The sequence below is a fragment of the Cinclus cinclus genome, chromosome 4, assembly GCF_963662255.1.
Source record: "Cinclus cinclus chromosome 4, bCinCin1.1, whole genome shotgun sequence".
NCBI lineage: Eukaryota > Metazoa > Chordata > Aves > Passeriformes > Cinclidae > Cinclus > Cinclus cinclus.
The window spans coordinates 8,263,688-8,277,431 of record NC_085049.1 but is presented as its reverse complement, the minus strand read 5'-3'; the positions used below and the strand labels follow the sequence as shown (position 1 = coordinate 8,277,431).

General features: G+C 36.2%; 1 protein-coding gene across 1 annotated transcript in view; it reads right to left on the bottom strand.

Annotated features, from left to right (window-relative positions):
• The window catches only part of COG5 (component of oligomeric golgi complex 5), a 180,098-nt gene that overhangs the window by 34,481 nt on the left and 131,873 nt on the right, over window positions 1-13,744 (bottom strand). The window contains exons 11-14 of the mRNA XM_062491605.1: window positions 12,061-12,142; window positions 9,605-9,809; window positions 8,741-8,902; window positions 6,587-6,686 (exon numbers count right to left, since the gene is read on the bottom strand). Of these exons, the coding sequence (XP_062347589.1) occupies window positions 6,587-6,686; window positions 8,741-8,902; window positions 9,605-9,809; window positions 12,061-12,142 (549 nt within the window). The remainder of the gene's footprint in view (window positions 1-6,586; window positions 6,687-8,740; window positions 8,903-9,604; window positions 9,810-12,060; window positions 12,143-13,744) is intronic.

The window sequence follows — 13,744 nt, the reverse complement described above, 5'->3', positions numbered from 1 at the left end:
ACAATAACATTGTCCTAGTTACACAATCCCAGTACCAGTTAATTGGAAAATAGATCTCGGTACACCCTCAGAAGTTTAGAAATAATGCATATTAATTTTAATCAGAGAATTTTAATGTTAGAGTCACTTTACATGTAAACATTAAGCCAGAGTTAAATATTCCAAATTGTTTCACAACATCTGAAATCCAGTCTCACCATTGTATTCAAAAACAAGATTAGGCTAAATCAAAGCTTCCCAGTTACTTCCCAAGAAACCTTTTTCACCAACACATTACTGCTCCAGTGCTCTGCAACTGATGTACATTCTAGAACCATGCATAACCTTACATAACTCCAGTATTTACTTAAGTAAATATAAATAAATCTCAATATACTACTGAGATCCAGGACAGTGAGAAAGAGGCTGCCTACTCTGTATCACAGATATCATCAGCTGATGCTGACTTTTCCCTCAAAACAATCCAGAATCTTAAAACGTCATTCATCCAGAAAAAGCCACACAAATGTTCTTATGTCTGAACATTTACTTTTACATCTCATATTACTTTTGGGATCAGAATAACAAATTATTTCCCATTCTGTCTCGTGGCAAGTCCAGTAGTAGAGGTCACCAACAGGTGATTCAGTGTCCTGCCCTTTGAGGGTATTTGACCACTATTTGTACCTTGGTGCAGTGACTCTAACTTTTGATACACTTATGTATTCTCTTTAATCTCAAAATTTGCTTCTATTACTGGGTTTTTAGCATTTTAACTTTGAAATACATCAAATACACCAAGCATTGTCTTAATTTTTCTTAAGAAGACCAGGGAAGAATTTTTCAGAATGCCAGGAAGGACTGTGCTCTCTGCACAGTGCTTAAAAATTTCCAAGTGACAAATGTGATAATCACAAACACCACAACCATTGCCCAGGCTAAAATCCTGATGAGAAGCCAAGCCTCTGCCATGGGCTATAAAGGACAGTTTGGTAACTGAGGGAAAAAGTTTGTAGCTCTCCCAGAGCACTGCCCTCAGCCTGTATTTTGGACCTCTGCCTCATTCATCAGCTTTTGTGAGATATATGGCATCAGTTCAACCACACAGAGTTAAGAGAATAAAAAAAAAATATTCAAATTCTCTACTTCCTTCCTCCCTCATTACACCCACTCTCCATCTTAACCTTTTGAGGGCTTCCTCTCCATGACTGCTTACAAGTTTGACAGTGGAAAAGAGCTCCATTATATCATCTGCCTTCAGCCTCTTGCCTGCTGGAAAGATCCCTTTTCTTAGATAAACTTATTACTCCATAAAATACAATATTCCATATTTAGGAAACACTCCAATTATAGACAATCACAGCTCCCACTTATTTTAGCCTTTCTACCCTAACCTTAGAAAAAAATCTGGTTAGTTTAGAAGGCCATGCAGGTTCTTGCTTTGTCTGTACTTCCAAGCAGACATGAACTTTCTCTGCTTGTGCTCCAGGCTGAGTGACTATTGTGTTCAGCAAGCTGTCACAGCTGAACTGGTCAGCATGGACTGGAGTGGAGCTAAAACGAGCTCTGCCATCTGGCAACACAGAAGAGTGAGTTTGTGTCTGCCTAAATCATGTAAGCACACCATATCCTCATACAGAAATGTTTTTAAGACAGAAATTTGCCAGCATAATCGCCCCCACCTGCTCTGAAAAGCAAGTGGGCAACCTCATTTTTACAATCCTGCCTCTGCAAATGACTCTTTGCTTGTTTATTGGCCAAAGGACAACATTGTCTCTGATGATGTCTCTAGTGATGCCCTGTGGTGGGAGGAGTCAGCAAGACAACCTCCATCAGACAAGGCAGGAAGGATTGCTCTGGGACTCTGATCAAAATTAATAAAGACAGTCTGACAGGAAGACTATAGCTCTAGGGAGGAAACTGGTAGAGGTCTCTAGGTTCACAAAGCAGGAGAATCACACCTTCTCTAAACAACTGCATTTTCATGTTCACAGCACAACACATTTCATCTATGTGCACTTGGTGGGTGTGTTAGTGTATTTCAAATCCACCCACATGACAAGCTGAATAGAAACAGCACAAAAGTAAGAGAACACGCAGTACTTACATTCAGGTAACTGAAATCATCACTCTAAAACCAGAAAGAATGCAACAAAAGCCCCAACAACAAATATTGTTTCAAACAGTCCTGTGCTGGGAAGGGAATAGACTAGAGGACCAAAGAGTGCTCTTCCATTTTCAGTCTATATGGACAATGGATCTCGCAACTTATTTTTCAGATTGTTGGCAAAATTACATATCTTGTACACTTCCAGAGCCTTTAAATCTCAATGTTTCAAGACTTCTCTAGCAACAGTAAACAAAAATATAGTGATTGCAAAGTTGCAATATAGAGATTTTTAATTATAAGACAAACCATAACATTTCAAGTACATTCAAAATTTAGCTCAGTACATGAAAAAATTACAGGTAATCAACCGGGGAAACACAGTTTTGTTTCACTTTCAATCACTAGACTACCATCTTTTTAATTTTTCTATAAATAAATAAAGAATATGATATAAAGTAGAATATTAACAAAACCAAACATGAATTCAAAAGACTGCAATCAATGAGGCATCCTTTCCAAAAATTAACAGACCAAGTCTGTTCCCTTATTGCAGAAGATTACTGCAGAGTATTACTCTGGAGCAGTGGTCTTTGAGGTGGGGCACATGCACAATGATTAGGAAAGACAAAATTAGGGGGCATGACAAAAATATCAGAACTTCAACGGTACATGTATAAAAGTTACAAATAATAAAGTATACATTTAATAAGGGTTCACGCTTAAAAAGTTTATACCAATAGGAATGCATAACCAAAAATCCTAAGACTCCTGTACTAGAGGATCCTGCCACACAATTACTGCTGCCATGTCAAAGACATTTAAAAAAGATGTTGGTGAGTTTTAAGTTCTTTTTTACACTTCTCAACTATCAGTTAAACAAATGGGTAAAAGTATCTTCAGGAAGAAGGTTTATGCGCTCCTATCTTTTGTTAAGGAGCATGGATTCCCATAAACACCCCAAATTACTCAACTTTTTTTTGTTGCTGTTTTCAGGAAATGCAACTGACTGCCTTCTCACAAATTTCTTCCCTTCACTGTACTTATTGTAAATACTTGATGAAAGGGCTAATTTTCCTGATGTGGCCAGTTAAAGAAGAAAACAACATGTTGTATGCGTCAATCAAGACAGATGATTAAAGGTATTTGTAAATGGGAATGGATGACTCCTCTGGAACTGAAAAGAGGAGAAAGGTTAGGGTTCTTTTTCACCTCAGCTGTTTCACTTGCAAGAAAAAGTGGCCAGTGAATAAAATCTGGGTCAGTAAACAGACCTTTTGTTAAAATCTATGCACTGGATTACAAGGTGCAAATGCAGAAGAGGAAATTTTTTTTCTTATCCAAAACACGATGATCAGATTTATTAATATCTTTTCCAAACTGGAATGAGATGGATGTGGAAATTGTGACTAAACAGAAGTCTGGTGGTGTCTGCAATAGTTTTGAAGATGTCTGGCCTATCCGTTTTAAGGAACACATGAAGAAAAAGAAACAAAATTATAATGGCATGGAGAAAATATACCAAGCACCCTTTCTCAGCATCACAAAACACAAGACAGGTGGTGAAGATGAAAGCGAATACTCTTAAAGTAACAGAAATATTTTTTATATATAGTGCAATGTCGAGTTATCTCTTCAAACTCTGTATAGTAAGAATATCTGCAATTACTGAGTGAAATTAGGAAATAATTATGAATGCTGCATGGCATACACCAACCACATCAAGCATCAGCAAGGGATTGACTAAACATTCACCCAACAGCAGAGTGTATCTACACATTGCTACTTCCAGAGACTATATTCTCTGAACCAACTAACAAAAGAACAGGTCTCAGGTGCAGCAAGTGGGGAAAGCTGGAAAGGGTACAAAGCCACAAGTAACACAAACAAAAGTTCTGGATTTACAGGAAGACACTATTTTTTTTCTTAGTCTTTTTTGCTTTAATACTGTATGTACAGACTGATAGATGCTGCTTTCGTTCAAAGGCAACATCTTTGAACCTGGAGTAACATTTTTCTTGTTAACTGTCCATTTAAGGATACCTGCAGAAACAGTGATGAAATCTCAGTGAATTCCTTGTTTTGTGAAACTGAGTAAATAAAACCCCTGACATTGACAGCAGAATGTCTCAACCTTTTTAGAACTGCACATTTCAGCTTTTCACCTTTCAAATCCACCTCCAACATTACAACATTTAAAAAAATTAAATTAAATTAAAATTAAAATTACTTTTTAAAGTCTTCTGCCTCCATCTTCATTCACTGAGAATTCTGAGATAGTTTTGTTTACTTTTAATTTGACAGAGAACTCAATTTCAAATTCCTCCAGGAAATTAAATTTCCATCTCTAGCACTGCTCTACTATAGCTATCAGACATGAAGCATCTGAGCGGATATGTTCCATGCTCCCCTTCTCACTTTGGAGAGGAGGACTATTGTTGACTCCAAGCTATTGTTGGAGGCTGGATTGCAAGATTGAATTAAGACTGCATTCTTGGCTAAACCACTAAAACATAATGAAACAGTGCTGTCTGACATAGCTCCTCTTCTATATGTGGTGCACATTTCAGGCTCAATCTGTCTGCCCAAAAATAGGCACCAAAAAAAAAGGCTAAACTGTTCCAGATTATATCCAGGGGGCTGGCAAGCACGGTGCAGGACAAGTGGGAGAGCCATGCCCTGCTGGAGAGGCAGCTGGAGGGTAGGAATGATATTTCAGCACTTCAGAGATTACTGACACTTATACTTGGCAACTGCATTGAGCACTTCTGGTTTTTAGATTTGTAACAGCAAGGAAAGAAAGAAGTTTATAAAAAGGGTAGCTGTGCAGTACTCCTAATAATATTTTACAATCTGTAGGTATGTGCTTCAAGGACATTGATGTTCAGCCTGCCAGCTTGGCTAATCCCATCACTTAGCTTTTCAGTGTTTCAAGTTCGCATTTTCAGTTGTCAAATTCAAGAAGTTCAAGGGCTCACACTCCCTCTTTCCTCCTACATTCTTTAACTTTAAGGTTAGCTAACACAAAGCCACAAATCATATACTTATCAGCTTATTTCTAGGTATCTTGGTTTTTCCGGGGTTTCTTAAGAATTTCCCAGCAGTCTAATCTCAAAACAATGTTCATTTCCAAAGAATCCAGTGGCAGACTCTGTCAGAGATGATGAGCACAGCCCTGATACTTTCACAATTATAACTGAAAGGTCTTTTTTTTTTTCCAGCTGAATGCCACTATTTGACACTACACTCCATGACATATAGACAACAATGTATTATTTTACCTACGATGACTCTATTAAAAATCCTCATTTCTGTCATAAGCAAATTTCATTCTGAAAATATGAAGCCATGATTTGGTATCTTTAAAAGCAGACCCAACTTAAGCACTATGCTTTAAATAGCTAACAAAATAATGCTAACATTTGTTTTTATTTTAAAATTGAAAATATTCTTTATGGCCTTCATGACTGCTTCACCTACATTCCTTTTCCATACATCAAGTCTGCAAACTTCCAAGACAATTTATCCAATAGACAAGGTAAACAAAAGATGTGTTACTGCATTTCAGTTTTTTCAAAGCTGTTCTGAGACAGCATAAATGTAAAAGGTAAACAGAACCACACTAACTAAATTACTGCAATACTTTGTAGCCAATTGGTACAAAAAAATACTAGCAAGTATCTTTCTTTAAATAAAACATATAGTAAATGAATGTTATTAGAATCTGAGTCTGCTATCAGAATTAATGTTGTTTATTAAGCGAAAATCTTGTTTACAAATACAAGTAGTTAGTCATTTCTGGTGGGTCTTCATATTGCAAAAATTTATTTTCATCTCTTCATAAGAAAACTATTATAATTGCAGCAACAGTCCTCAAGAGAAAATTATTCATCTGAAATTTTTTTTGCTACAATGGCAACATTCACTGTACCATCCATAGGCTTTTTAAGGGTTTTACTGAAAGGATAAGGCTTTGGGGATCTTTCTTCTATTCAGGTTAACACTGGATACCACTGCATGGTAAATGATTGGAAGTACATGATAAATGCAAACAAATCAAAGGTCAGTTAAATACATGTCAAATGATAAATACATGGAAAAAATACCCAAAATTTCCTGCAAGTAGTGAAAAATTGTACTTGAATAGATTTTAATACCATAAAGATGATGTATCATGTAACTGATGTAGTATCAAATGTTAGTTATAAAGAACTGAATTCAACAGTCTTGATTTTGCTAAATGACAGCTACAATTCTGAGGTTTTAAAAATTAATATGGCAAATTCAATTTGCAGTTATACAGATAAATTTTACTGCTATCAATAGACTAAGTTTGTCCGAAGGCAGAATTTATTCAGATAATGTTCATAAATACAATGGAAAGTTAATTGGAAGGTTTTGTCTATCTAGATTGCTTAACTGTTATGTTCTAAATCTACAAAAGCCAGAACACTGTACGTGAAAAAAAATATTAGTTTTTAGAAATTTAAAATTACTTACAAGCTGCTCTGATTTTACACCGTAAAGCTGAATTGTCTTTGCCACGTTTTTGGCCACAGCTAAACTCAAGTCTGGATCAACAGCAGCCACATTTAGCTCACTGGAAACAAAGATTACAAATCTTAATTAAAAACTAAACAGTGCTGTATTGAATACTGTATTGAATCGATAAAGAATTAACTATGAATACAGAGTTACGTGACACGTCAATTTGGAGAGAGTAACACATACAAGCAAGTCTTTCCACGCACAGTAATTCAGTTTACAATTTAACAAGTCATTTGGGAATTTTATGTGCAGTGTTCCTATTCTCGTAAAAATGAGCAAGGTTTAGGAATGACACTTCAGTATGAAATCACTATTAGTAAGCCATTCAAAAATATTGACAGCAATTAACTACATTCAAGCTTTGGCAGCAGCCTTCAAACATTACAGGTGAATACACAGTCATTCAACTCTGGAATTACATGAGCTGTGCAGAAATACCCAGGGGATGTCTTAGCTTGACACAACTAATAAGCTGTGTTTTAGGCAATCCTTTATAGTCAAAGAGGCCCCCAAGGAATGACAGGGAACAAACGAAGAAGGAAAAGACTTTTAAATCACTTCCAGTATTTTTTGTTCATGAACATCCCCAGATCTCCAGAACGCAGCAGCTGGGGCTGCATCCAAAACTGCTCTGCAGAAGACAGGCAAGCACAAGAACTGTCATGTTGCTAATGGTGAGTTTAACCTCTCTCAAGAGCTGGAGAATCATTAGGCACCCCAACTTAGAATAATCTTCCCTGAGACCTCTCTAGGGCCCCAAACATTATTAGCTAAAGGTCACTCTGTAAAACTCAGCTGAAATTTCATAATTTTCATGCTGTTTTCCTTTCTCTTTTGAAAGGAGCGAAACGTATCAGTCACCACATCAACAGACATGTTCTGAGCATCTGTAACTCCCAGTCACAAGTACTGTGTCAATATTTAATATTTTATACACACACACATACTGTGAATACTGCCCATCTTTGTTCAGACTTTATTAAACAGAGTAGCTGTTACCAAAACCCTATGAGGGAAAGTGCATCATTGCTAATCTAGGTATATCATTCTACAGATTCTACCTAGAATAGTCATCTTTACCCATTATCTTGATGTTTTACTCTAACAAAGTATTTACACCAGGTATTATCACTTCCAACCAAGCAACTACTACTTCCCTTTGACACAGTCAGGATAATTAACATACCAGACATTTACAGTGTATGTAAAGTTTCTCTTCCTGATCTTTTATAAGCTTAAACATTAAAACTTATATTAAAACTTCATTTATTCCAGAAAACAAAATCAAGAAAATAAATAATAACATATATGATTTATTATAAATCATTAAATAAAGAGGTGCCTATCTCGCTGTAGTCAGCATTGGTGCAGCCTCACCTTGAACACCATGTCTAGCTCAAGGTCTCACAATTTAGGAAGAATGTGGTATTATCTGAATCTGTCCAGGGGAGGGCAAAAGATCTGGTGAAAGGACTGGAAGGCATGTCCTATGAGGGTTTGGCCTTTGGTCTAGTCTGGGGAAAAGGAGGGACACACTCATTGGCTTCTACAGCTTTCTAAGCAGAAGTGGAGAGGGAGGTGCTGAGCACTCCTCCCCAGGATCCAGTGAGAGGAGGTGTGGGAATGGTTCAAAGCTGCAGGAGGCAAGGTTCCAACTCAGCATTAAGGAATCATTTCCTTAACAAGAGGGTGGTCAAACCCTAGAACAGGCTTCTTAGAGAGGTGGTCAGTGCCCCAAGCCTATTAGTATTTAAGATGCATTTGGACAATGCTCTAAACATGTTTTAGCTTTTGGCCAGCTCTGAAGTGTTCATGCAGTTGGACTGGATTTATCATTGCAGGTTCCTTCCAACTGAAATATTCTGTTCTACTGTGTGTTATCCCATCCCATCCCATCCCATCCCATCCCATCCCATCCCATCCCATCCCATCCCATCCCATCCCACCCTACCCTATCCTAAACTCTGACTTGATTTTTGCACTGATCTACTTTATAATTAATGAGTATTCAACCTTTTACAGCTAAGGAAGTCTCCTTTCTAAAACTGTAACTTATGGAAAAGTACACGTTGAATATTACATTTACAATGCCTGATAAGTGCATACCTGGCTATCGTTTTAATGATGCTATCAAGCTCATCAGAAGAGGGAGGATTCCGACCTCCAGGAGGAAAGACAAGATTGATGGGGTCAAACAGTCGAGATAAGGATTTTGACAGATAGGCAGCTTCATACTGTTGCAGTGAATCTTTCAAGGCCTTTTCTGGACTTCGCATGTAAGAAAAAGTTACTACATTTTAAATTAAAATACACAATAGCATTAAATATTTCCAGACATACAAACTTTGCAATATTGAACCCGTTTTTCCTTTCTGCTTTTTAAACATATGCATATGAAAAAAATTCTTCGGATAAGTCTCCCACTGACTGCTCAAGAATATATCTAAGCCAATACAAATTCTCACATAAAATATTCATTTTATCTGACATAAGTCTATAAGTCCTAATAGGCTTGATAAGCCTGCTCCAGTTTGATCTTTCTGGTATCACTTAGATCATGTTTGCTCTATGATGTATAAACTAAGAACTGTGAATCATAAGAACTGAGCATTTGTCACACTCAAGTGATTGCACCTTCATTAGAAGAAAGCTACTGTTGTAACCACAATGCCTACAAAACTGAATTTTCCCCATTTTTTATTTTTTTTCACCCAAAGAGACAAAAAGAACTTGTTTAAAAGTCAGAGACTTTGTGAAAGACAAGAGAACCCAACACTGTTAGATATATGGCTTAATGAAAAGCCTACAGCTTTAAAACAGCATTAGAGCAGTAACTGCAAGAGGGGAAAAAAAGCCTTTAAAATTCTCCTGCACCGACAATTTGAATAACAGTAAGTTTTAAAAAAAATTCCGTTTTCTCACAGGGTGTAACAATTTATATTTTATAGGGTTACAGTTCACACTACGTACTCGTAATCTTCATTTTTTTGCATGAATATGTCCTGTGCATCTTCTTCCATTTGTTGCAGTTCAGCAAAAAGATCAGTAGTTCCACTTGTGCTAAAATTCCTCTGAATATTTTGACTATATTGTTGGAGGCGCTTCCACAAATCATTATAAAGTCTCAGTAATTTAGGGTATTCTCCTTCAAATGCTTGTTTCAAAAACATAGAGGCTGCAAAATAAAGCAGTAGCCAACAAACAGTGCTAAGTTCAAACTAACTTTTTATTCCTATGAACAACCTCTATCCTTGCATTTATATAAATGTTACACAATATTATCCTAAGTTTAATATTAATAATATAATATTTATAACTAATTTCAAAGTGAAATAACTGTAATAGTAAATGCACTTGACAAAGGATGCAAAGCACCAGTATAAAACCTGCAATTGGAAGACTGGATATGAACAACTTACTTTATTTTTTACAATATATGTTTGGTATCAAACTTAATTATTGTTATCATTTATTTAAGGCCAAAGCATAACTGGAACTCAAAATCTAGAGATTTGCTAACAATACCTTGATGGAGGATAACTGTGGGGCTGTGCAACTTTGAAGATAACAATTTAAAACAGACAAAGATAATTCCTATGAACCAAAGTCTTCAGAAATGTGATGAGGGAAGCATATGCTTTTATGCATACTTCTTAAAACAAGGTACTTAACATGCAATTCTAAACTTGTCAAAGAATGACAAAGCCAGCAGAAAAAGCAGCATTGTTTTCAGCCTTGAAAGGCTTACCACAAGTAACAGGAAATGAAACAAATGTACAACTGCTTTAGCAATTGTTAATCTTGATCTAACATCATTCATACTCCATAGATTTTCCATTTCATTGGGAGATTAGCACTGTTCCACTCATTTGTAGGTTTTTCAGGTTCCAAACATCTGCCCCATTTCACCTAGCCTGTGCTTTCAACTTAAATATATAATTTTCAATACTGGAGGATTCATATTTATTATCAAACACAGAGTTATTTTAGGTCATGAAGTTATGTTTACAAAGACAATCCCAACCTCACAAAAGCAGATCATGTCCTAATATCGAACCTTTTAAACTGCCATAAATTCCAATTTTTATACTATTTTTCTCATATCTTGTCTTCTTCTTATCTGCATGATAAAAGATATGACTGATGTCAGTGGATTCAGTCACCAGAAATTTTTGTTAAAAATGAACATTTTCATGCAGATGCCTTGCTTAAATTAAAAAGCCTATCTCCCCAAAAGTCAGCCGTAGCAAAATAAAAACATAATTGACATCAAAACCCCCCTATAAATGTTTATATAAAACACATTCTTAAAAACTGTAAGTAAAAAAATAGTTTTGAATAGCTGTTAGAGCTGACAAAATGTAAGAGTTCCCTCAGTTCTGTAGTGTTGGTTGGTGCCATTAACTGACATAATTTTACAATCTTAAACACAAATGCTGAGAACAGGTAGCACGTGTTCAGTTTGAGCACAGGAGGTTCAGGGTATGTACATACTGCTCTTATAGCAATGAGTAAGGCAAACAACAGTAAAATTAATATGTTTTAACACAAGATGCATACATTTTCTTTCAGGATCATCCAGTTACTTAGCAACCACTGAACATGAATCCACCAGCCAGTTCCTCTAAATTACACTGCTGCTATAAAGCCTGGAAGGACCAAATTTTGAAGGGCTAGTGCAATAGCTGAGATCACAAAGATGAATGCACATCTTATTCACTTCACCTCTATGTGCAAAAGATTAACTTTAAACACTCTATGCAAATGTGAAAGATGTATTTATGAAAGTACCAAAGTCATCTATGATCCAACTGCATGCTGCATTAGCATGTTCTGGTAATAGAACTGTCTTAAGTTAAAATGATTTGTATTTAATATTCCTTGATTGTATTGGCTATTTACATATTACACATCTAGAGAAAATTGTGTATGGTCAGAACCAGCTGTTTATTGCTATTTATATAAGACAATTTTAAAGTAATTAAAATCCTGTTTGCAACGGTATCCAAAAAATGGCTGAAATCTGATTTTTACAACCAATCAGTGTCTAACAAGAAAAGACTAAGAATTTATCTTTAAAATCAAATTACTAATTTTGAATTTGGCAAGCCCACTTGCTTTAGGAAGTATAATGCACCATTCCAAACATTTTTACCTCCACTCACAGTCAGAAAAATACTTTTTGTTATTAGATAACAACTACTTAATTAAACAAGAAAAATACTTCTTTCTGAAAATTCAACCATAGTTTAGGAGGATTCTGTCTGGTTACAAACCCAGAAGTTTTAAACACACAGACCTTGCTTGTGCTGAGTGAACCAGTACTATAGTTCTGGTAGAGGTGATACCAAGCAAAGGGCTTGCTGAAAAACAAGATTCAAAATAATTACAGAACACATTAAAAATCATTTATACTGAATACTTACAGTCTGTTGCTGACTGAAACTGAGAGGAAAGTGTCTGGGTTACTGCGGTCCAAAATTTGTACAAAATATCAAACTGGCCATCCTGAGAGGAAGGGACAAAAGGAATACAAGTTTCAAAACATAATCTTTTCATAGAATCTCAAGCAATGCAAATGCTTCTGGTCAAAGCTGCTCCTCATCACTGTGAATAGAAACAAAGTAAAATCTAAGAAGCTTCCCTCAAGTTTAGAGCTAGAAAAAGTATTGGAGAAAACAAAAATAAAAGCTTCAGTCTTGTCTCAAATTAAGTATTTTCCTCCAAGTCTGAGAGAAATGCTCCCAGCTCTCTAGGGGAGCACAGCTCAGGAGACGTGTCAGAAAATCTCTTTGCACTGCAGTGACCTCCCCATTCCCTGGGAGTTCTTGTGCAGGCTACAGCACAGCAATTATTTACTGCCACTACCACACACTGGCAAACTCCAACCAGGGACCAAAGGCACTGCGTGCTGCACACAGAGCAGCTCTGGTTCCCAAAAACATAAAACACACAAAAATACAGTGATCCTCACAGCTGACTCTTCACTGCCTGGTGCCAACAGGGCTTGCAGTCAGAAGTGGAAACAGGGTAGAACACCAAAGGGAATGTGCAGGGGCAGGCTGCTTCCCTGCTGCCCCTAACATCTGGCACTTCAGGTTAAGTATTAAAACATGATTTCTGATCCCTGTTTGTTTGAGGTAGAAAAAAAATGCCAGGAGATGAGGATGGGTATCCTGTCAAGCCTGCATGTTAAGATACCTGGAAGACTGTTCAGTGTTGTCATGGGAAGAGAAAACCTCCTCTGAACAGAACAATTTTTGTCTTTGCATGGTGTACATGTCATCCCTTGGCCCTACTTCTGCATTAACCAGTTTGACCAACCACTATAGGAATGATAACCAGAAAAGAAAAAAATGTCGATTTAACTTGTGCACCGCCCAGCAGTACCACAAAAAGGCAGAGATAATCTATTATATTTAAACTTTCGCTACTCCAAAATGAATTACTACTACTTAAAGATGATAAAGGGAGAAAAAAAGGTCCTTTTTCAATAGCAGTGGCAATAATGGGCAAAGCAATGAACGTCTTTACTATGTCATTCATTAACAGCTACCACATTCCTCTTGAAGATCTGCTCATTGAGAGACTGCAAGTTCAAGCTCCAGTTAAAACAAAAAAAAATAAATAAAAGAATTAATATAAAACCTGAAAATCGGTCAAAGGTATAATGATACATCTAAAAGTAATGATAAAAAATAGGAACACAAACTCTGAAATTACATTAGGAATTCATCCAGCTTTACTCCTTTTCTCTAAAGATAAAGAAGGATAAAGTTTCTGGGTCATGTGTCAAGAATCCAGAGAGAACATCTTTTATGCTGTTGGACTCATAAAATGTATGATAATTAACACTGAATGCTAAAATAAACTGGGATTATGGAATCTCATTTTTGACTTCTTGAGGACAATGATGGATTTAGAAACAGAAGTAATTTATTTTATAGCTAGGTTTGTATTTTCTGCAAAATTGTGCTTGACTTTCATAAATGGGCAAAGTAAAGCTGGAATATCAGAACATTATTCGGAAGGTTCATTGCATAAGATTTTCTTTGGTAAATTAAATCCTATAGCAAAAACATGAAATTACTTAATTCTTGATTTCACAGT